Source organism: Aptenodytes patagonicus, chromosome 4, assembly GCF_965638725.1.
Source record: "Aptenodytes patagonicus chromosome 4, bAptPat1.pri.cur, whole genome shotgun sequence".
NCBI lineage: Eukaryota > Metazoa > Chordata > Aves > Sphenisciformes > Spheniscidae > Aptenodytes > Aptenodytes patagonicus.
Genome location: NC_134952.1, coordinates 50,842,306 through 50,865,971, shown reverse-complemented (window position 1 = coordinate 50,865,971; position 23,666 = coordinate 50,842,306). Strand labels below are relative to the sequence as shown.

Sequence of the window (23,666 nt, the reverse complement as noted above, 5' to 3'; positions counted from 1 at the left end):
TTCAAAAAGTAAACCTTTCTGTCTACGGTCCTCCTCTCTGGTCACCCATCTTCATTACCTTTAAGTTCACTGTGACTCTTGGTATTAGCGAGCTTTTAATTCTTTTCTTGATTTGAAAGGCTGTGTGCTCTTGGCATTGTCCTCTCCAGGCTGGAATTTAAATATAGGTATGCCCTTTCTGAACTGACACTTAAGCGGTGATGCTTTGTTTTAGCCTTGCTACTACAGATACATCCCCCCCCTCCCCAATTCTCTCACCCATCTCTCTTTTCTATGCAGCTCCTCTCTCCACAGCATCTCATTACTAGCAAGAGTCTTGTCTCTTGCCAGTACGTGGATTTCACTCTTCTGCTTTTAGCCCTTTCTCTGGTGTCTCTATCTGCAAGTCTGGAATTAACTGCTCCTTCACATTACCGAGCACCTCACTAAGTCTAAGCAGTTTACAGCGCTGTTTTGTTTGTCTGTGCTCTCATGCCTGGCCATATTTATTTTTACTTCTAAGCTCACGAATGTAGGCTCATTCCCCTCTCAGTCTTCTCCTTTTTTCTCATTCTGTCCTCTTAATGCATTTTCACTGAAATTTGTACGAGGAGAATCTTCAGAGAAGATTTAAGAGGTTAGACACCTGTTTCCACTGCAAAAGAAAACTAATTAATGTAGGTGCCTTTACAGATAGCCAGCTACCTTGACATTGTCATGTTTTTTAAAGCCTTTGCATCGACCTCTCACGAGTTCTTGTCTCCATACTCCGAGGCAGCCTGGACAGCTTGTGTTTGCCCATGTCCAAGAGGGATACTGCTCTGAGATCACATCCATGTGCTCTGCCCCCCCAGAACAGACTCCTTGTACATATAACTCTCCTTAAAAATAAAAACTTACATTCTTCATATGCTCAAATATGTGGCTACCTTCCTGGGAGCCTTTTTTTGCCCACTCATATTGCTGCTGAACCACTGTATCTTCTCGATTTGGCATGAGCAGGCGATATCCATGTGGCTCATGGATTGTGTGTCCCTCTCTAAGCAATCAGGTTAGCACCTTCTCTCCCTACCATGCGCCATTTCTCTGTTAATTTTCCGACAAATGACGTGAAATTACAGCATCCCTTCTACCTGATCACTGAAACAGTTTTTCCTCCATGTTATTTACAAATTGCAAGACTATACTCCTATCATTTTTACATCTCAGCTCTTATTTGTTTTGGTCGTATTTTGAATAAAAACAATCCTTAAAAAGCAAAAATAGTTGTATTTTAAAAACATACACCTAGTATACTTCATAAATAGGATGTTCAAACTTAACTGTAGTTTCATTTCTAGTAGTCCATGGATTATTTCTGCTTCTTACTTTCAACAGAGGTACACACCATGTAGCTCAAAGCACCACTAGCAGTAAATTTAAAGTCAACCGAATTGCCTTCATAAAACTTTAAGCTTATTATGTAAATGAACTGCACTTTTTACGACAGCAACACTTTGACCGTTACATCCATCTTTTTGCTCAGCCTTACCCTCCTCTTTGCATTTCTCTCTCCAGAGAAGATTATCTTCTGCCAGAATTCTCCAGTAACGGCATGTCTGGGCTGCCTGCAGGAGGTCCCTGGGTTCCAGGAATGACAGCACATACAGCGCCAGCTGTAAAAAAGAAAAAGAAAGTGCATTCTCTGCATTGCTTTTGAAGGGAAAAGCGAAGTATTATCACACATCAGGGGCTGAAACACGGAAAATTGAAACAATAAATTATTAAACAATCTCAGAAACTTAACAGAGCTACAGTTTATTCCAGTGGGCACGTGAAAGTGTAACAGTCATCTTAAGTAACTAAATCCATACACATCACATCAGAAATGATTCTTGTATTTGCAAGAGTAGATGTCAGCTGAAATCACTGTTATCTTTTTTAAAACGTAATCCACATTACTTTGAACCATTAACAGAATTATTACTAAAATAATTATGTCTATGTTATTTTAGCTAACAAGTATACCAGAAGTTATTTTGAGAGTTTAACTAGAAAATACAACACTCACCATGTGAGCAAATGGGAAAGTATGTTGTGATGAGTAACGTCACTCAGTAAGCCTGAATCCAGAAAAAGTAAATGCTACGTGCACTTGAGTTCAAAAGCACTCTCTGCAGCTGTAGGGAATGCAGCATACGTATCGCTCATTTTCTGATTAGAACGCAAACACACTCCTAAGTGGTGTTACAGGGAGTTTTACAGACTGGGATGCAGAAGGATTGAAATAGGTAACTTCGATACCGCACACAGAACGTTACCCAAAACATATGGGAAATCCCAATAAACAACAGAAGAACTTTTCCATGTGACAAAATTAAAGGTTATTGGGAGAATCCAGACCTCAGCTGACTGAGCTAAGCCGTATAATGACCACGATAAAACCCCCACAATCTCCACAAGTCTTAAGCAGGGACAGAGGCATCTAAAACACAATCCAAAATACAGGGACAGCTATCCTTAAGGGTAAGGCTGTTGACCTCGGCAGATTTTTGACCTTATTATGTGAGAAACGTTTACTTTCCGTAACCTAGACCAGCCAGTGACTGAGCAGGAAATAAAAATTCAGTATACCAGAACTGTTTGCATTTTGACTGCACACACGCGCTGTTTGCAAGACATCGCCTGCAGCTCACGTTGAGCACGTAGGACTCCACGTTTGAGGGACCTGTGTCTTAAGTTAACGCGTTAGATCCCGTATGCACCCCAGGCCATAAAGCTGAGGAATCTTCCTTCTGTCCCTACGCAGGGAGTCAAGCGTTTAGGATCTGGTGTAGGACTCTCTACTACAACAGCGACAACCGTACCCATCCTTTTAGACTTTCTGCCTTAATTCCTGGTATGTAAAATTATTTAAGAAGTGCTGTTTCCTACCACACATGAGATTGAGTCTTGCCGCATGCAGGACTCAAACATGAAAGAGATGCTTTCCATTTTTGCTGCATGTTCCATAACTGACAGCAGAGTTTAAATATCACTTGTCCTATCTATACAGATATGGACGCTTGCTAAGATGGTGTTAATTAAAACCTGTGAGCCAACTGATTCTAAAACAGGTTACATACGGGTGACGTTTATTTTAGACTATATTTATCTAGTCACCAAGGGTCAACACAGCCCACAGTTGACTTGAAGATCAGCAGTGCATAAAAGATGATGTCCCTTTGTCAGACGGACATGGATCATGCATCTAGTTATAAGAAAACTTCAGGTAGCAAAGATCTGACCTTTGACTCAACTGTGACTACTCTCTGCTGTAGTGTTAATACCCAACAATAAGCAGTCTCTCGCCTTTTTCTTCACTCACACACACAGCACCAACAAAATTTCTTTGGCTGATTTCAGCAAAACTCCTGATCTGTTGGTTTCTAGACCTGGTTTTCACAAACAAGTAATTTCAATAATTATTTCTAAAGTCTCAGCAAGAAAACAGGAGTATTCATTTCAGATTAATTGTTTGACTGCATGTTTCCTCAGGAGGAAAGCAAACATTTTCTTGGCTATTCAGCTATTAAGTTACTGTCTTTGCATTGCTGAAAACGTTTCTGAAGAAAAGCCCTCCTGTCCAAATCATCTTCTTGTCTGCTTAGGTAATAAAATCACTGCATTGCATCCAGCAGCACCGGAGATAACTATAGATGTTAATGCGGAGCGACAACTCAGGAGAGCGTGTTTTCACAGGATGCTGGCTTTGACAGGGAAGCCTGTTCACAGAACTACTGACCCCAACAACTTATTCTTGCCCGCGCAGCTCAGTTCGTCACCCCCTACTGCAGCCAGCGTAAGTAGCTGGAGACAGCATCACTTAGGAGATCTGGGTGAAGAATGATCTTCAAAAAGGAGAGGAGATGGTGGAGTTAGCTCGATGGGTTTTTTTGTTTAACTTGGTTAATTTTGGTGACAGTGACTGGGGGTCAGGAAGCTAAAATTATTTAAGCCAGCTTCAGTGGTGAAGTCAGCCTTTCACGAAGCTAAGCGCTTGACAATATTCTGGTTTCAAGAGGCAAGAACAAACACTAAAAATAAATTAAACAAATTAAACAAGTAGCTTACAATGGAGTCAAGAAACATAAATGAGAAAGAAAGTTTTACAGCTAAATAACATCTTTTCTGTGAAGAAATTGCTAAAACAGAAATAACAACATGATCATTAGTCACAGCGTAACTACATCACTGGTTGTACTTGAATTAGTTTTGCCACTAAATCATGCAAAGACAACTGAGCTGTGAGCACTGTTATCAATTCTGTATTAAATTCCCAGATTTAACAGATGCAGAAGTGGCAAAGCATCTTCTGTCTTCTCAGAATACAAAGTCTAGCTGCCTTCCTCCACCTCTGAACTAAGGCTGCTTTGGGCAGCTTCTCTAGAAACATGGCAACCGTGCAGAGGTCTTACTAAACTCTTCTCCTCGCCCAGCGTCCTTTCCACTTATGAAGAAGGCTGCCACAGGAAGTGCTTCTGTAAATACTGATCTCCTGTCACGTGTACTAAGTTAATACTCGTTGCATAAATTGCTTCCAACCCTTACAAATGCCAACCAGCAAGGGAAGGCTGTGACACTTCCTGACTCGTGATGATACGACAGTATATAAAAGGAAAGAAGGGTCTTGTACATCTAAGTATTCAAAAATAGGATATACACCAGAAAAAATGTCAAGAAACGGAGATACAGAACAGTCTTCAGGTAATAAGACCATGTGAAACACAGCAACCAAATACCCGCTCCAGAGTATCTTTTAAGAACTTGCTTTGTAACATGTTAGTAACTGAAGACTTACAAAGACTTCAGCCCTCTTTTCACATGGAAAATCCAACATGCAGTGGATCTGGCAAAAGAAAATGGACTTCCTCCCCACTCCAAATAACAAAACAATTTCCAATTCCCTAAAATCAATCATGGTCAGAAGTACCATTTCTAAATGAACTAAAATACATTCATTTAATACCTGTAGCAAACCGGGTTTGTAATCTTTCATATCCACCCTCATGTTCTAGTTGTAAGGACATCAAGAATTACTCTTCTGTGGACAGCATTTAGTTACACATGCTGAAAAGCGCACACGCTGAAATCTGAGTCTTAGTTTCTCTTTAACCCGGTACAACATGATCTGATTTGCAGTAACGGGCTTACTGTAAGGTATCTGCTTAATTAGGGTTTGGCTTTATCCTTAATGAGAAGTGCTTTTTTGGGTTTACGTTTGGTTTTTTGGTAGAGATTTTAGGGCTCAGTTTCTTAAAAATAAATTCAAAGATAACGTTTATAAAACCCCACCACTTAAAGCATTAAACAATAATGCTTATACTAACAGAATAATGTGCAGAAAGGTCTTGCATCCAGAGGAAATTTGTGTGTGTGTGTGCCCTAACAGAATTAGTTTTTTAAAAAAAAAGCACAACCAGCCCAATTAAGATACAGAGATATTTTTAAAGCTACTGGGATTTTCTTTAAAGGAATTACCCATATTTCCAGGTATCTAAATGCCTATCAAGAGATGAAGATATGTTAATCTGAAATTACAGGAGCCATGTTATGGCAGTGCACCAAGTTGTGGACCTCTAACATCAGTTTCCACCACTACGTTGGCAAAACTGAATGCTGTGATTAGCATGGAAGTTTTTAAAAGGTGGCAGCTGATGCACTGCATAGTCCCGTATTAACCTGTATTTCTCACCTCTTTTGGGAGCAAGGAAATGAAGTCTCTTTGAAACTGGGGCTCTATCACTTGCATCATGTGTTTTACTTGTGTTGGTTCACAACTATCAATCAGTTCATCTAAAGCGAGTAATTTCTCTGGTCCACTCCAGCTCTGCAAGAAAAAAAAGAAAGAAACAGTAAGCTTAGTCTAATACACTAGTTTGGTTTCTATTAGTAAGTGCCGCTGCTTTGCCAATAAGGCAAGTTAAGCTTCCTTGTCGAGCTATACACAAGCATATAAAAAGCCAGGAAGATAGATGCTCATGTTAATTACACAAAAATTAGAAGTTAATCAACACAAAGTATTGAAAATTACTACATTGATTCATAAGCTAAGAAAGGATTTGTTATACACACATACAGATTAGCAATTAAATAGATAATAATATTTAATAATAATAATTAAATTAATTAAGCTTCTTTTGAAGTTCATGAAACCTACACACACATTACTGACAATGAAGGGCTTGCAACAGAACGCGCTCCCTCTCCGCCTTTCTTCACTGTGCATTCAAGTGAGATGGTAACTTTTAACCTTTATGTTTCATCTGGTAGACCAAAAACTTTATGGGAAACGAGAGGAAAGGAAAGAAAGAAACTTTTTCTAAAAGTACATTAGCTTACTGCCTGATTATTACTACGGTATGTCCCTAAGTGACAATGCTGTGATTTCAGAATCCTGGCTATAAACCAACGTATATTTTGTAGGTATCAATTTACACTTGAATAAACAGGGAATTTTGATGGGTAATTTTCTTACTTCACATTTTTACTAATGGGCACCATTAAATTTGAAGATTTTAATAAGGCACTCAGCTGAAAGCATAGCAGATTAGCAGCATCATTTGCAGAAAAAAATTAGTAACTGAATATACTACACATCTGAAAAGCATGTCTTAAACTCATCTGTGCTCAGAGTTTTGATTTGTTACGTGAAAACAATTTAAAGAAAAAAATAATTTCTACAGGAAAAAACAACAGCCACCGCTCACTGATCTAGCAACAGAATTAGAGCATGAATAAAGCCTTAGAGAGGAGAGAAAATAAGACATCACAGTTTTTGAGAGCAGATTCACATTCATATTCTTGAATGTCTCCTACAGTGACATTTACAAGTAAATTAGCACATACAAATGATATTATGGTTATGGTAAGAGGCTAACTGAAATAAAAAAAAAAAAAAAGGGAAGATACCTTACAATTAAGATTTCTGTATTAATCTGCCATGTATCTCAGGACCTTTGTGACTCATGCTCTAAATTTCTGTTCTCTGGATTTGATTCTGACAATTAACTCCAGTCTCTGCAATACTACAACATTTGTATATTGTGAAGTTTCTGCAGAACAATGAGGCAAGTGAAGGAGAAGGTGGAATTTTTGAAAGCAAACGCAAAGCAGATAAATACCCGGCTTTACTCAATGTAGAAAGATCATCATGTTGCATCATTTCTCCCTAATTAAAACGTCAAAATACTTAGAATGTCAAGAAAGGTATCATTTACCCACATGATGACCCACCTGACTTTCAGGTGACCCCATTCCATCAGGGCAGTGCAAGCAGCTTTGAGCTGCCTTAATTATGGAGTGAGCACTGCCGGGACAGTTGTGAGAAGGCAGGCAGCGTGCAGCAGCTTGTTCACCCCAGGTGCGTGCTCCTGCTCTACAGCAAAACGCGTGGCGGACACTGGACAGCCTACCCTAACAGAGGAGGGGAAGGGGAAGGAAGTTCCTATGACCTGAGCCTTTTCACACACTCTTGGCAATTGGTAAGATGGTCTAAGCCAGCAAGAAAATATTCCCCATCTGTGTGTGTGTGTGTACGTAGATTGTCACCATATGAGATGAGGGTTTCCGTGTCTCATACCCAATACCTCAGAATATTGAGAAGAAACAAGAATGTCTCAGCATAAATTGCAGCAGTGCTCTTATAAACAGCTTTTATTATAAATTTCTTCCAATAGAACCATTTGCATCACAGAGCAGTTCTCCATAAATCATGCACTGAAGAGCTGTTTATCTCACCAACTTTCCAACTGCTGTTTGTTTCATTAACCCAGAGCTTAGCTGGTCTTAGGTACAAATGTTTGCAATCTTTTATCTCATCTGTCAGCCGTGTTTGAATTTAGGAGAATTAAAAAAAGGGAAAGTAATACCTGTGCTACCTTCCTTATAGTATAAATTCCCAAGGTCAGTCTACCCTTAATTTATAAGCAGCTACATTTATTAAATTAGAACAACTCAACCTGAAGACTATTGTTTTTTGCTGTGGCAAACATTGCTAGCAGTTACGAACAATTTATTGATTAATAATTTCACTCTACACTATCTTGATCTGTAACTCTCTTACACTTCAACATTTCTGTTTTTAAAATAAAATATACGGATCTGAACAGAAAAGGAAGAAGATTCAAGAATAGGAAAGAGATGCTAATGAATAAAAGCAGTACCCTCTTTCATCTGTCCATTCATCATTAGGGGATAGCTACAGGCAGCTTCCTAAGGCTCTTTTTAAGCAATCAGCTGCTACAAAATGTCTTCTCTAGGACACTGTCCCCTTAGTCTTTCACTTCAGCAAACAAACCCCCAGCTACAGTTGGTAAGGGGTCTCTGAGGGAAACGTTTGGCATGGAAAATTGGGATGAAGCCTTGCCAGATGAACACAACTGTTTGCGTTAACGAAGGCAAGACTAGTAAATTCCTGTTTCTGGGCCCCATAGCTTGATCCGTTTGCAAAAAAAATTGCATGTAGCACATTGAGCGGAGAGGGTAAGAAATATGTTTGTGGCTTTGATGAGAAACAACAGTGAACAAATGTCACAGAAGAGGGAAAAAAAAGTAAATGTGCACCAAACAGTCTGCAAAGTTTCAAACACTGTAGATGACCAGAGACTTCTGAGACATGTGGTGTAGTGTCCAGACACCCTGGATTTCTACCAGCTGATTCCCCTTCAAAGAAAAGAATATACTTTATCTTTAAAATGCATTTGTTTAATTGGTTTTCCTTGTCTTCAAGACTTAAGTTTAATTTTAATGCAAAATTAAAATAAAGCTTTTATTACGGGCAGGGGTTCCCCTAGAAAAGGTAACTCCAGGATTCATTCACATACCCCTTGGAAAGCCAGCAGGGACTACTGATACTGCTCTTTGAATGATCTGAGATTCCTAAACAAACAGCCCCCCTCTTCCCTCCCATTTCCTCAGGGAGGTGTTGATTTGTCGTCCAAGGCCTTTTGCCTGGTTCACACCATTTCCTCGTTCAGTAATGCAGTTGCTGCAACCATGGCACTACCTACCTGTAAACTACCCCTTCTTTTTCCCCTTTGCTATTATGTTTAAATGTCTTTTCTCTCTTTTTCAGGCATGCAGAACAGCTTTATAACCAATATAAACGACATCTTTGCTGCTCCTACAACTTCTACAACTTCCACCTCATCCCTCCTGTCTGACCTGCCACCTATCCTTTTATCATCTTCTGTTTCTGCACCTCTACTCTTCCACTTTTCTATTGCACAGCTCTCAACTGCTAGCTCCAATCTGTACAATTACAGTTTGTAGCAATTACATCCTTTTTCTATTATAGGTATATTTAGGACACCTATTTTAAAGGGTTTAATTTCAGGGCGCTGTTCTCTGTTACTGAGTTCTGTTAATGGAGGTCTGTCATTACAGAGACCTGCAGGAAGGGCTCTCCTGGAGCCTGCTTCTGTCTGACTCTTGGATCAGTTACCGAGAACCCTGCCATCCTCCACCTCAAAGGTATCTCAGTCTGAATGAAAATAGCACAGAAGCAAAATCCACTGAAAGGAACGCCGTCTACATCAGCAAGTAGTTTGTCACAACAGGAGGGGTTCGGGAGCAGCTGGTGCTGAAGCCCCCACATTAACCCACCTCTTCGACCTAGTCTGGTTCCCTGGGCTGAATATCTGCACCACACGTGATGTGAACCTGTCTAGAGGAGCAGCAACTGGTTCAGACCCTTACGTCCCCGCTATGGGTTCGACAACGCAGAGTTTCTTCTGAAAGGAGTCTAGTTTGTATGTATCAAAACTGCCCTGAGACCCAAACCAATGGGAAATAAGCAGGGATGATCAGGACATCTGCTCTAAGTCTGCACTATTCCTCTGAAACAAACTGATAACGGTGATATAGCCGAAAGGGGTATATAGTTGTAGTGCGGATCTCTCCCATTCTGTGCGTAGGGGCTGTACAGAAACACCAAACCCTTGACCTAGTCCCACCACAAAATACAGAGCAGAAAATGCTGCAATGCTGGTTATGATACAATCTTTACCACCTGCCTCACCTAAGAGGTGTACTACTCAGTTGCACATTTACGCATTCATGAGCGTCTTCGGAAGAATAAGAAATGGAAAATGGTAAGTAATTTGAACTTAGGTGACTTAGCCAACTATTTATGTAAAAGCAAGGAACAGTACTCTTGCCAGCCAGAAATGGCAAAAGCATTTTGGACGCTATCTCAACTGCTGAGAAAAAAATGCTTCCAATTTAGGTAAAATAACAGCATTCACTAGTTACTCAGAGTGATTGCCTATACTTACTGAGTATGGAACAACTTTTCAACATCAATATTCCAAGAAAATGCAAATTTTTTATCACATTACTTAAATAAAACCCAACACTGTAAGTATGTGAAGTAGGAAGAATGAAGAAAGAGAGAATTTAATAATTTTTAAAGCAGTACCATCTCTGACTGAACTTGGCATGCACCTGATTTTTTTTTTCCTTATGGCAAGCAATTTGGTGACTTAAAAAATATATCCTGCTTCAAATAAAATAAAATTTCTTGTAAAAGAAAAAATCTTGTAAAGATACACATGGGCACTGAGTTTTAAAAATCTTATAGTGGATATTAAAAAGACCTGAAGCAAAGAGCCACTGCAAAACAGAAAAAATAAATAGGCCTTTAAGAAATTAAAGGGTTTGAACCTATTAAAATGCTTTTCTACTTTTCTTTCCAGACTAACATTTCATTGAAATCAATATACATCTTCATTTTTAAAGGGAAAGTGCAACTACACTTCCAACTGTTTCCCCTTTCTGCATTAGTTTTTTGTCACTTTCAAAATAAAAGGCTTCGATCAACTATAAAACATAACAGGAGCAATAACATATAAAAATAAATTAAAAAAAAAACCTTAAAGGCCATCTTAAGTTTTCTTAATATTTGAAGAGTGGTCTTGCTTTTTAGTTTGAAAAGATAAGACAGGAGAACGAGTGAAGGCCAACGTACAGGTGACAGACCTCAAAATAACTGAGTATCACTTGTTACTGCCAGCTTCTATGCCAAAGGACAGTTCTACCTTGAAACAGTACGTATGTCCAGCTAACGTGCCCCTGGAAATTTAGCTTTAAAATTAATTGGAAATATATTTTCCTGTAAAATAAGATAGTGGTATTAAGCAGGCTTAGCAGGCATGCAGTACACGAAGAAAGCTTTCCCATTTCTGTTTCTGTATAGGAGAAACTTTGTATTGCAAGAACGACGCTAGATGTGCCATTTAATTCTGCCCTTTGGGCAGAGCCAGCTCCCCTTACTTTAAGAATGTGCTTTTATCATTTGACTGTTTGAGACTTGCCCCTTTCATAAAACTCACGTGGAAAATAAGCACACAGAAAATGAGGTGGCTTGGCATTAGCCAAGGAGATGTAACACTGAGATACAGCTACGTGACTTTGAAAGCTTTTGGTTCTAAAATAAGGGACTCCCCTTTTGTGAATACAGTAAAAACTACCAGTGACAGAAGTGATGAATAAGTGCTACTCGAAGATCTCCAGTTATGAGAGAGAGGCCTCTCTCTCTCTCTCAAGAGCATACACAGATCAGCATTTAGGAATTTAGTACTGGAACTAAGCATTTTGAAAAGTTGAAAGTACCCAATTATATATTTATTAAAGCATGGTTTCTACATTACTAACCCCAAATTTGGGACCCTAAAGTAATAACAACTTAACTACAGGCAAAATTTCCACAGGCTGACAGACTTTTCCTTATCCTGACCAAACAGCCGATAGCATTACTTTTACTGTCCAGCATGTTTGCACCACTCTCTCAAACATTTCAGCCTTTCATAATCTTTTTTTTAAAATACGTAACTATTGATAACTAGCAATCTTATGTGATAAAATACACATTGTACGTTGTAGATAACAAAACAGCTTGTGTTAGTACAAAGGCTTTAACATTACAAAATGTTAAAATATGAGTAGTATTACATTATCATATATACAAAGCACCATTCTTAGGGGTTAAAAAGACATATTTCTATGAACAGTCTCAAAAAAGATACACCGTAATAATTAAATGTGAATTATTTTTAAGAAACTGAATGACGTGTACAAGAATATCTTAATTCCAAACTTCCACTGTTTTAAGCAGATTATAAACGTGTAAAAATAAAGAGGGAAGGAGTTCTACATTATTATTTGAATGTTCAGAACTGACAGTGATTGAGATCAATGGTATTATGTGGCAGCATGAATCAAGCCAAAAGCACGCTTCTGCCTGCAAAATTGTATGCTCACTACTGTATCTACAATATTGCTTTTCTATCTTTGCCTGTTACAGTAATTGAAACAATGCCTGTATTAGTTAGTTACTCCTTTTGAAAATGTTTTTAGAAGTAACAGTTTATTAATCAAGATAAGAAGACATAGTATTTCCATTTTTCAAATCAGTAACTAGGACTCATGCCGGATTCTAAAAAATACAGAGAAAAACTGTACAGTAGAGAGACATCTCCACGGTACAGGTTATGGAATAGGAGCAGAGGCCTGCCCCAAAGTGTGTTTGTATTAACGTACACAAAATTCGCTTAGGTGTTACCAGGTTGGTGTCCATGCAGATTTCAGTTTCAACCTGTTCAAGTGGTGCATAGCACTGTCCTTCACACCTTTTATCAGATTAAGTTTTAGGCATTGCTGAAGGCTGTTGGAAAGATACAGAAAACCTCTTTCCCCTCTCCGTTCAACTGTGTACGCGTGTCCTGGCTGACACTGTGTTCAGTATACAAAGATCAGTAAAAATACACATTGAGTTTCCTTTTAATCTATTTTTGCTAAACTTTTCTTTCTATTCTTAGAAGACACCAGACTTATGACAAATTTAGTGCTGTACCTGCACTGAAGCAAACCATGCATTAACGCTTACTAGTCTCCAAGTGAAAACATCGCAAGTTCGCTTGAGGCCGTGGAGGTAGCCGTTACATGTTGGACAGACTTGGCAGAAAATGTGAAAGATTCAAACAGGAAGGGTTATTTTATTAAGAAACCAGAGAAAGCAGATATTTTTTGTGAAGCTCTACAGTGACTAGCTGAAACGGGGAACAACAATTCCTTAAAGCTGATGCCCATTTGTTTTTGCAACAGTACACAAAATCAGTGACAGAGACATTCTGGGATGTATAAGGAGGACTGCCAAAACTGAAGCAACCTTTTACTTAAATCATGGAGGTAAGCTGCTTCAGATGTTTATTTCTCTAAGCACTGGTTACCTGAAACATTTTCAGCCATTCCTGAAGGCCCGTCGGTGGCTGCACAGATGTAATGCGGCGACGTTGCTGTCCCTGGCCGTTGGCTGCCCTCAGGTCCCCAAAAGTAGTAGGTGTGGCAGAGCATGGCACCAGCCCTGTAGTACTACGATACAAATAAAAAGTGATAGTCACGTGTAAAACATTAAGGAAAATTTAGAAGTCTACTGCAGAACAAAAAATCTAGTACAGAATTTGCAACTATTACTTAAACTCTTTAACTTCATGCAAAAGCAGTAACATGAAAAATTGTTCTGCTGGTCACTGAAGAGGTCAGTTCCCTCACTTTCATAAATCCACCGGTTTCTACCACTGCAGTACTAATCCTCCAGCTAGGGGGAAAATGGGGATCACCTTTCAAGGCTGGAAAATTACCACTCCCTTAATTGGCCAGCAGGTTGTCTCTAAAGATGCAGGTTTATGTATTCCTTTCCTTCCAGAGTATTTCCTTTCCTTCTGGCCTGCATTTGTGCCTTCTTACTGGTGATGTAGGAAGCCAGAGCTCAGATTCTCACCTGTATGTGAAATGTGCTAGCGCTGCTTCATCACCAAACAAAAAAACCGTATCTATTTTTAGCTCTTAATATATTTTGTTGACAAAGAGCTAGTAATACCAAGCAGTTCTAGTGGCTTAGTGGTTTAGAATTGGGCTTTGAAATACTCTATACAGTCTTTTAAAGTTTGCGTGTTGATGGAGTGATGCAGGAATTAAAGGAGGGGTGAGGTGAAGAGGGAAAAGGAGCCAAAGGTGCTCTCTGAATTACAGTTTGATTTTTTCACTCTGACATGTTAAAAACCAGCTCATTCATATGGGATCGAGCTTTTAAAAGAGCTGGGATTAAGCTGCTATTGTAGGAGTCTAAAGAAATACAGCTGACTGGGTTTTCTTTTTTTTTTTTTTTTAAATAATGTAAAGTACTTCGTTCACAGAATATCAAAGTTGTATTCCCTAGCAGGAAATTTGGAACTCCAGTAGTGTTTGCACAAGCATGAAAATTTTAAATACAGTGTGGGACTCCAGAAAACCCTTTGCTTTTCTGTATGATAAATCCAGCTTTTTAGTAGGTATGAGCTTCAGGGTTTTACTGGCTTTTCAGTGGCTACAGGAATAGCTTCAAATGATGCAAGGCAAGTTCATTTTAATATTTATCTCATCATCCTCTACAAATATTTCACTCTACTCTTCCTTCTTCTGAAGGACAATCATAGCATGTCCTAACATTTACCCGCACTGGTAAAGAAAAGATTGGTTTGAACAGGCTTATTTTTAATGTTAATTTTACTGAGTAGTAACAGAAACAGAAGCTGATATAAAAATAGCGTTTCACACATGAAGGATCCTCTTAACGACGTTTGTTTACTGGCTTTACCTGTTACATGCAAAGAAAGTTCATCAGGCCTGTCAATTTTAAAGAGTGTCTGATCCTAGGGAAAATGGAAACAAGCAGGCACAAGAACTGCATCATCTGCCTAAGTATTATTTAAATAAAATGTAATCAAACAGTTTAAGAGAGAGAGGATCGGATGTTATTTAAGGATTCTTTTACACCAATAATGACTCAAAATCCAAGCAATGTCAATTGGAAGTGTTTTTAAAATAAAATCTGGTCTTACAGCTTACTCATTCTCATCACCTGTACAGAGATCCAGCAGAAGGCCTATCATTTAAGGTCCAAAACAAGGCTCTCAAAATTGGCTTATATTGGATCTGAGCAATACGTAGCCTTGCGCTTGCCCCAGTACAACAGTTACACTTTAATTTCTTCTGCTGTAAACTGGTTCTCAGTCAAAAACAGTTATTCAGAACAGGATCTAAAAGCCTCTTCCCTTTGAGCTGAGATTACACCACAAGATTTTTGTTCATGCTTTATTTTTCCTGTATGTTTTCATTCCCCTGAAACAGCCAGTCGGGTTTCTGTGGAAGCTGGACAAGTCCAGCGGTTCCTCTGCATCGGACAGAGACACCTGACAAAAAGTGTACTTTCTTTGTTGCTGAACTGTTTACTCTTAGGGGAGTGCAGAGAACGGCGTGTCACCCGAAGAACTGGTGGCCAACAAGAGTGTTCTTCCATTAGACTGATTTAGAAACCCGGAGAAGCTATCAACTTGCGACTTGAGGGGGATGAGGAAGCTGCAACACGTGCTTCTCAGCAACAAGACATCGCCTCTTTTTCTCTGCTGCAGCGTTTACGCATCTGAAAAGCAACCCTGGAACTTGTTTCCCCACACTGTCCTAACTTTTCACTCATCACCTGATAAACCTCTTAAAGGAAGAGAAATAAAATATAAATTACTTTTGAAAGATCCATCAGTGACTACTGACAGGACACTACCATAGCGTGTGCAAAAGAAATAACATCTCCGGTTTTGGGAGGCAAGCGCAACGCTTGTGGGAGGGCTGATGCTTATTACAGGGAAAAAACGTAAAATAGTGTAAATTCCAGCAGGATGGGAAGCAGCGTGACATCCGAGCACAACTGTTATGGCAACTATACAGCAAGATCTGCAGTTGTAAGGCGTGCATCCAGGGCCCTACTCTACCACTGCCTCTCATGTTCAGGAGTGCTTTACCCCACAAAGCATCTGACCGGAACAGCAGCAGTTATTTGTGCGATCTGGTACCATTCAGGAGTAGTAAGGAAGCAGACTAGAGCCCGTAATAATTTCATATTGTGGGTAACAAGTACGTGTGTGTTCCCGTTAAGATCAGATGGTCTGCTCTGCCTACATAAATTTCCATTCTCTCATTCCTGTTACCATAGCAAAGGGATACATTTGATCACAGTTTGTAATAGTATTAGGGTTTATCATTATGTCCCTTTTTAAAAATCTGATTGATTTTATTCCCAGGAATGCTTCAGCCCTCAAAAAGTCTCTAAGTAAACAGGCGTGCTATATTTAGAATGAAACACAAACCTCAACCGAAGAAATGCAAGTCTGGCTACTTTATTAAAACTCATCTTCAGTTCACGTAATTTAAATTAGCTATACAATATACGAATGCTGATACCACCCCTTCTTTGCTTTACAGTGCTTTAACATTAAGAGGAGCCCTGAATCAGGCTTAGCAATTGGCAAGACGGGATATACGCAAGAATCAGGATCCAGTGATCTGTTATTGCATTTAATTACCTTGTGTATTCTGAGACTTTGCAGGGTTTCTTTCCCAGAGAGAAAGAACGGACCTCGGAGCCATGGTCCAACTTTCTCTTCATCTGCAAGGTGAGGGAAAAGAGTAACAACACGGATTTAGTTACATGACCAGCCTTACTTACGCGCACTTCTGTAAAATTAATCCATTTTTACCTTTTAATATCGAATTTCAACGAAGTTGATGCTCACAAAATGATTTAAAGCAACATTTTAGTTTCTAGCTTCAACGATATTTGATACATGTTTATACAGTGCATGTACATATTATTGCTGGTTTAGGATCCAAAAATCTATTGGAATTACATTCTTTTAATTTCCAAATTTCAAATGTGAAAAAGTGTGCAGAACTCTGTGTTGGTTTATTTACTAACCTGTTCTCTCTCTATTCTCCTGGGAGGGGAGGGAAAGAACTAAACCAAACCCCTGCATTCTTTGTGTTCAGGTTCATTGCTAAGTCTCTCATGGAAATGGTTAAATTTTAGGTAGCCTGTCTGCATTATAAACCAAGTACTCATTTCAGGGCCTAAAAAAAATTAATTCAAACCTATTTTGTCTTTTGTCTACGCTTTTATTTTAAAGTTGTACATTGAAGACATTTATAAAACTGCAGTAAAACTGACTGACAGATTAACCAACATTTTAACAAGAAGAGTAAGGATGAAAAACACTAAACCTCGGTCTTGAATGTCACCCGCAATTAGATATGATCAAGACCAAATAATGAGCAGGGCAGCTGCTGAAAGGGGAAGCCAGTCTGCAAAAATTACCAGAGAGATGGAAACCAGTGAAAGCCATATTTATCCAGTCAGACAAATAAAGATTACTTTCTACATATTTGGGTAATCTTTAACCACAGGCTTTTGGACTCGGTCAGGCATATGTATGCCAAATGCAATTTCTGAGTTTTTTGTTTTTTTGTTTTTTTTTTAAAGATGTGATACACCAAAACCTTCAGCCTGCAGAAGGATGCTTACTGCTGTTTACAACTGTGAGCTGCAAAATGCATAAACTACCACTGTAACAATTCAGACTTTAGTCTGACCATTTGCTCCCTTTTTTCCCCAAAATTTCTTATTTAAGATACAGTTTAAAAGTTGGCATCTTACACCACTGATTGGATCTTTTTTAATGTTGCGTTATAACACAGTTATTTAACCATTTATTGTATCAGTCTACCTGCCTAAAACCAAAACACCAAAAAACCAACAGGATTCTCTAAAGCTTATAGTCCATATACTTTTGTTGGGATTTTTTTTTTTAATTTCTTTTTACTTTTAAAATACCTTTATGGCTTTCCTTAAAACCAGTCATTGAAGATCTTGTGTTTTGCTTCATTAGTGATTACAAAGGAAAGATAACTAAGGTTAACTATTCTCATTTTCACAGTAACAGCTACAACGCAACCAGAAGAGCCTGCCTCGTAGCCGCGTTTTCTTGCCCGTGCCTCACATGGGACACTCCACAGCATCTCACCAGACAAGCATTCAGCCAGAACCGCCCCGAGCGCTGCCGAACCACCAACCTCACCCCCGCCGCTTCCCCACGCCCCAGGAGGAGCAGCCCCCCGCGCTTCCCCCAAGAAAACCAGTTAGTTATAAGCATCACTGAAAAATAGCGGATACCATCTTTTATCGCTGTGCTGGACTAGCAAGCCATCAAAATTACTGAAAGCATAAATAAGATGTTTTAGCACAGATTTCAGTATTTGATGATAGACTTTTCAGAAAGGATTTTTTCTGTTCAAGGAAAATTTTTATTTCCAGCTTGCCTTTCTGAGAGGTTATCGTCATCATATTCCTCTTCTGCTTCTCGTAAGAGGGAGATGCAGTTTTGCAAAAGCACACCTTAAAAATAACAAGTACGGAGCCTGCAGCAGCTATAGCGATTTACTCTTTTGCATTAGCAAAGAAAACAATATGCAGTTCTATTCCGCTGCCTAATAATGATTTCACCCATTTCTTTTGGTAGGGTTTTTTTTCTCCAGGTATTTTGGGGAACTTTCTCATGGGGTCCACCACACAGACAGACTCTCAGCATCTCAGAAGGTGCTAAGTAAATACACGGCCAAAAACGTCGTTTACTGTACGAAGAAGATAAAACTTTCTCTACAGCAGAGAGGTCTAGCGACAAGATTTAGACACCAGTAAGGTATGTGTGTAACCGACAGACAGACACCGCCGAGCAAACATCCCCGTAAATATTTAATCTGTCGCTAGGAAAACACAACTCCTTTAGACAACGTTTATTTATCGAAATAATTGAGATTGCAGTATATTTAAAAAAAAAAAAAAGAAAAGGGGCAGCAAACTGCATTCCGCATCACCACCCGCCACCAAGCGCTGGCAGCGCTCCCCGGCAGCACACTGCAGCTACAGCCGAGCGGCAGCCCCGCGCCGCCGGCACGTTTCCGCCCGCGGAGCGGCGGCGCGGAAGACGCGCGGCCCCGACCCCCGGCCCCCGCCCCTCCCTGCCCGCCTGCCTCCCTCCGCGGGCGCGTAGCCGGGGTGGGGGGGCGGCCACTCACTTTGTAGAAGATCATCTTGAGGGTGCCGTAGAAACCCATGGTGTCGGCGCGCTTCCCCTTGCGCGGCTGCGGCGCCCCGCGGGCCCGGCGGCCGGGCAGGCGCTGGCAGTACAGCCCCTTCTCCGGCAGGTAGGTCACCGCCTCCCGCGCCGACATGCTCGGGCACGGCGGGCGGCGGCGGCGCGGCTCGGCCCGGCTCGCCTCGGCCCTGCCCTGCCCGCCCGCGCCGCGCAGAGCCCGGCTCCCCCTGCCCGCCGGCCTGCCTGCCTGCCTGCCTGCCTGCTCCCGCCCCCGCCTCCCTCCTCCCTCCGCGCCCGCCCCGTCCCTCCCTCCCCTCCCGCCTCCGCAGCGGCGGCGCGGCACTGCGGGCTGCGCGGCCGGGAGCGAGCCCGCGGGGCCCGGCGGCGGGAAACCGCCCCCACCCCGGGAGAAGAGGGGGAAAAACCCCCAGCGCCGCGTGGGTTGGGGTTATTCCCCCCCCTTTTTTTCCTCTTCCCCCAAACCGCCTCGGAGGCCGGGGGCCTGCCCCCCAACCCTCGCTCTATTCCCCCCAGTGCCACACGCTTCACGGTTTTCCAAGCGGGAGCAAAACAAGCTCATTTCCACTAATTATAATTATACCGTCGCCCTCGGCGAGCCTGGCTGGACTCTTACATGATTGCATGCTGTGGACGGGCGCAAATTAGTCCTTCAAAAGTGCGGTTAATTTTAGAATAATTTGAAATACGCTACAGTTTTGCCAGGGAAAAAGATGCTGAAATACCCTCTATTGGCTAAACAATAGAATAAACGGGGTTTGAGGATTTAGGAGTTGGAAGACCCGAATCCAACAATTATGTAATACGAATTAAAATATTAATTCACAGCATAGCAGCGGTGATGCTGTGAAACGCAGGAGCAGGTCCAGGGTTTCCCCAGAACGCAGGCAGCCTTCCCCGCGCACCTGGAGCAGCCTGCGCGCACATGCTCCTCTCTCTGTTAAAAGCCAGCCCTCAGGCGACACCAAGCCATCTTAGCTTGGTCTTCAAATACAAACCCTATGAAGGATTCTTACCTATATTTCAGTGAAAGCGTAAGGAAAGCCCTAGGTAATTACTTGCTAAGGAACGCTCATTTTTTCGTCGTTTCCTACCCTGTGCACATTGACAAATCTGTTCAATTCACCCTTATGGTTCGATTCAAGGGCACTGAAGTTCCTGACATATGGTTGGGCTCTCAGACAGATACCTGCAACCAGCACAGCAGCTAGGCAGCTTTTTTTTCGTTGTCTATACAGACAACTCAAATAAGAGACTCCAGCTTCTGCAATTTTTCCTTCTTTTTTTTTCCTCTCCCGCAAAGTTCTCTGCCCAAGTTCAGAGCAGAGCAGAGCATACCCAGAACGTGATCTGAAGCTGCAACGTTCCCCTGTAGTTTTCCCCAGGTGCAGTGGGAACTGGAGACGCTCAGCAGCCCTCCAGACCGATGCACTCAAACAGAAGCAAACACGCAGTCAAGTTCCTGTTGACCTGCAGGGAAACCATCTTTTTCTTTATCACCCAAAGCAGTACAAAAAAAAGTAGAAAAACAAACACACATCCAAAGGAGTGGAATTACTTTCTGTAAAACCCGTCAGCTTCCTCATTAGTACTTTAAAAAAAAACCTCGTATGTATCATTACTTTATACTAGCTAAGTGTGCCAGGTGTTAGCACACTCAGATAAGGCAAAATCACTACCCCCGCAGCACACAAGATCCTGCTTCTATACGGTTTTACATATCTCCCATCCAACACTGAGTCCTCATAGTCTTTTTTGTCTCCCAGTGAAAAAGGTTCTGCCCATCAAATCTTGGCATTTATGCCATTATCCATTAAACTGCAGTGCTGTATATTTTATGAGAACAAAATGGTCTTGAGTTGACTTCATACCTCAGATATGAACAGAGCTGTACATATCCCAGGAGACTATTACTGCCTTCCTTTGCTAGCACATCACATGCAAAGGGGAAGGAAAAAAAAATATAGGCTGCATATACACATTAAATAATCACAGGAAGCAAATTAATACCCAAATCATCAGAGTAAGAAAGAATTTGAGTATTATCGCTGTGGGGATTTAGAAGTACTTTATATACATGCATGCATAATGCCCTGTAATGTTCACAGCTATCTCTGCCCCTTCTCCAGTCCCTGAGCGCACTTGATGCAGAGGGGGGACGACAGCTACTCTTCCTCCAGCATCGCAGCGGGCACTGGCAGGAAATCCTCAGGGATCAGCCTCTCCCCCAGCCCAAAGGCAAGTGTAACCTGACTGCGTAAGTAGATTTGAACAAAATGTGCTTCGGAGTAAGCAGTCAATGAGTTGAATAATAATTAGAAATTACTATTTTCCTCTCTTTTGGAGTACCACTATTGACGATTCCTTTTCTTTTGATAATGATTGGCAGATATTCTCTCATGGTAAAAAACCACTGACTTAACTGCTAATCTCTTTGCCTCAGTCAAGACCCATGTAGTAACCCCAACAATCATTTGCTAGTGGTAGAAAACTTGGTATACCAGGTTATTTATTCTGCACAAAAGGTTTGGGTTTTTCCTAATTTTAGATACAGATACCACACAGATTTTGACATTTGAATGGTGCCCATCTTTCATCTAGCAGTCTGCCTTTCTCAGAGCAAGAGACAAAAATTGCATATGGGTATGGCTCTGGCTCTCACTTGTTTAGTATTTTTCTCTATAGTGGTACGACTTTTGATTCTCTACAAATAAAGAATCATCCTCTCTACCTCAAATTAAGTCTCTGGGTAGTTGCAAGACTACTCTGGTTGGGAGTCTGCTCTTCCCCAAAATGCCTAACCACAGCCTGGGCTCTCTGTAGTCGATGGAGAGGAACACGCTCCGCCAGAGGCTAAGGGCACCTACTGTTAGGCTCCTGCTCTAAATTACTGTCTAGAAAGGGCTTTCTCTCTGTGACTTTGAGAACTCCCCTGTCTTCGAAAAAGTTTAGCGTCATGAATACACCACACGCTCAATTGTAAGAAATTACTTAAGGCTTTGCAAAAGTAGCGGGGAACTGCCCAAGCCGGGAGGACTGAGCAGCGCTGCAGGTCACACAGCTTCACTCTGCACCTTCCTGGAAAACGCGATGGTGGAGGAATAAGACCCCAACCCCTCAGATGCTTTTGAGAGCCCGACAGCAGAGACGATACATTTGTTTACATCTCTGCTGACATTTGCAATAATATTTATTGCAGTAACTTAATATGCTCTAAGAATACTTACTTAATGGTATAAAGTACATGCTCATCACAAATTACGGCACACTGAGGAAGACTATACTTTATAAAGCAATGTTAAGAGAAAAATCAGAAGTTGCCGTGTTTCTTTCCCTGTTTGAGATATAGTCAACTTCAAAGGTTGGTTTTATTTTGTTTAAGCTGAAGATAATTTTTCAAGTTTTTAAAACCACAGACAGCATACAATTCATGACATTTAGAAAAATGTCTACACCAAAATTACATAGTTTCCAGTGGACACAAGTCCAATCTTATTTCCCATCAGTACTGCCAGCGCTTAATTAATAAAAATTCACACCATCCAATTCTTTTCCTGTTGGCAACATTTCTAGCACCTTTACCAGTTTGTCATGTGGCATGCTGTAATTAAGACCGTCTATTACTTCTAATGAAAGACTAGAATGAATTACAGAAATCACCCGCAGAGCTATATAATCCCCAGAAGAACGGAGATTACAGTGCAACAGACCAAAGAAACAACATTTTTGTTTTTTTGGTTGGAGAAACATTTTTGAGTGGAGAGACCACAGGATTGTCTGGCCGTGGTAATGGCCAGTCAGCATTTTGGAAGTACACTGGTGCTTAAACCATGGAATGCAAAAACCATAATTGGCATTTCACATACACATATGTGCATTAGGAGCATAATGTGTGCAGGAGGAACTGTGGAGCAATATGGTTTGGTATCTCCATTAATATTGGTAAATGCATCATTCAAGACAGTGCCAGAAGGGATTGTGTGCACTCTGCACATTTAGCAGACGTTTAGCAGACTGACTCCTTTAGAAACATTTCAGAGGGATTTTTGTGTGTTGTCTAATAGGATTGCGGTTTTTTCCACCCAGGAAACCAAACGCCCTGATCAAGTGGGGCCAAATCCTTAGCTGTGCAAGATTTACCCTGGAGACAGCGAAGACGACCCAGGAAGGACAGTCATGCTTAGTTATTTTTCCCTTTCTCAAATTTGGACCCACTTAGGTTTGGAAACACTTCCCTCCTGCTTGGTAATCTAGTTTGGGCAGCTGCAGCAGCCAGCGCTTCGTCTTCTATATTCGACCTCTTCATCCGACCACATACTTCATTTAATTTGCCAAATGCTCCCATTCAGGCAAGAATCTGGCCCCACAAGAGAGGTACTTCTGCCATCTGCTTTAGATATTTAACTACAGCTTAGCACACCTACGTTTAAAAGCCTAATTTCCCCATTCAGTCAATGAGAAACGCAGATGCTAGAGTCCAACTTGTATAAAGTCTCAGAAGAGGAGAAAAAAATCCCATACGATACCAAGTGTTAAACATGCTCCAGAGTAATTCAGGGCAGGCCTTTCCTCTACAAAAGGGCACTGCTATTATTGTCAGATCTTTTTCTTTTTTAACGTATTATGAAATGAAACAAGTGACCCATTGGGATCTTGGAAATCCCATGTTCTCATGGCTTCTCCTGGTTC

The 23,666-nt window shown here is 40.9% G+C and overlaps 1 protein-coding gene across 5 annotated transcripts in view; it reads right to left on the bottom strand.

The window, feature by feature from the left end:
* Positions 1 to 23,666, bottom strand: part of FBXW7 (F-box and WD repeat domain containing 7) — a 192,995-nt gene that overhangs the window by 14,213 nt on the left and 155,116 nt on the right. For 4 of the 5 annotated variants that reach the window (XM_076336695.1, XM_076336696.1, XM_076336694.1 and 1 more), the window contains 4 exons: positions 16,395 to 16,477; positions 13,227 to 13,368; positions 5,693 to 5,827; positions 1,511 to 1,634 (listed from right to left, as the gene is read on the bottom strand). In XM_076336695.1, coding sequence (XP_076192810.1) covers positions 1,511 to 1,634; positions 5,693 to 5,827; positions 13,227 to 13,368; positions 16,395 to 16,477 — 484 coding nt within the window. Of the gene's footprint in view, positions 1 to 1,510; positions 1,635 to 5,692; positions 5,828 to 13,226; positions 13,369 to 16,394; positions 16,478 to 18,939; positions 19,097 to 23,666 lie in introns of those variants that run through there. The other variant, XM_076336692.1, reaches the window with a different exon arrangement.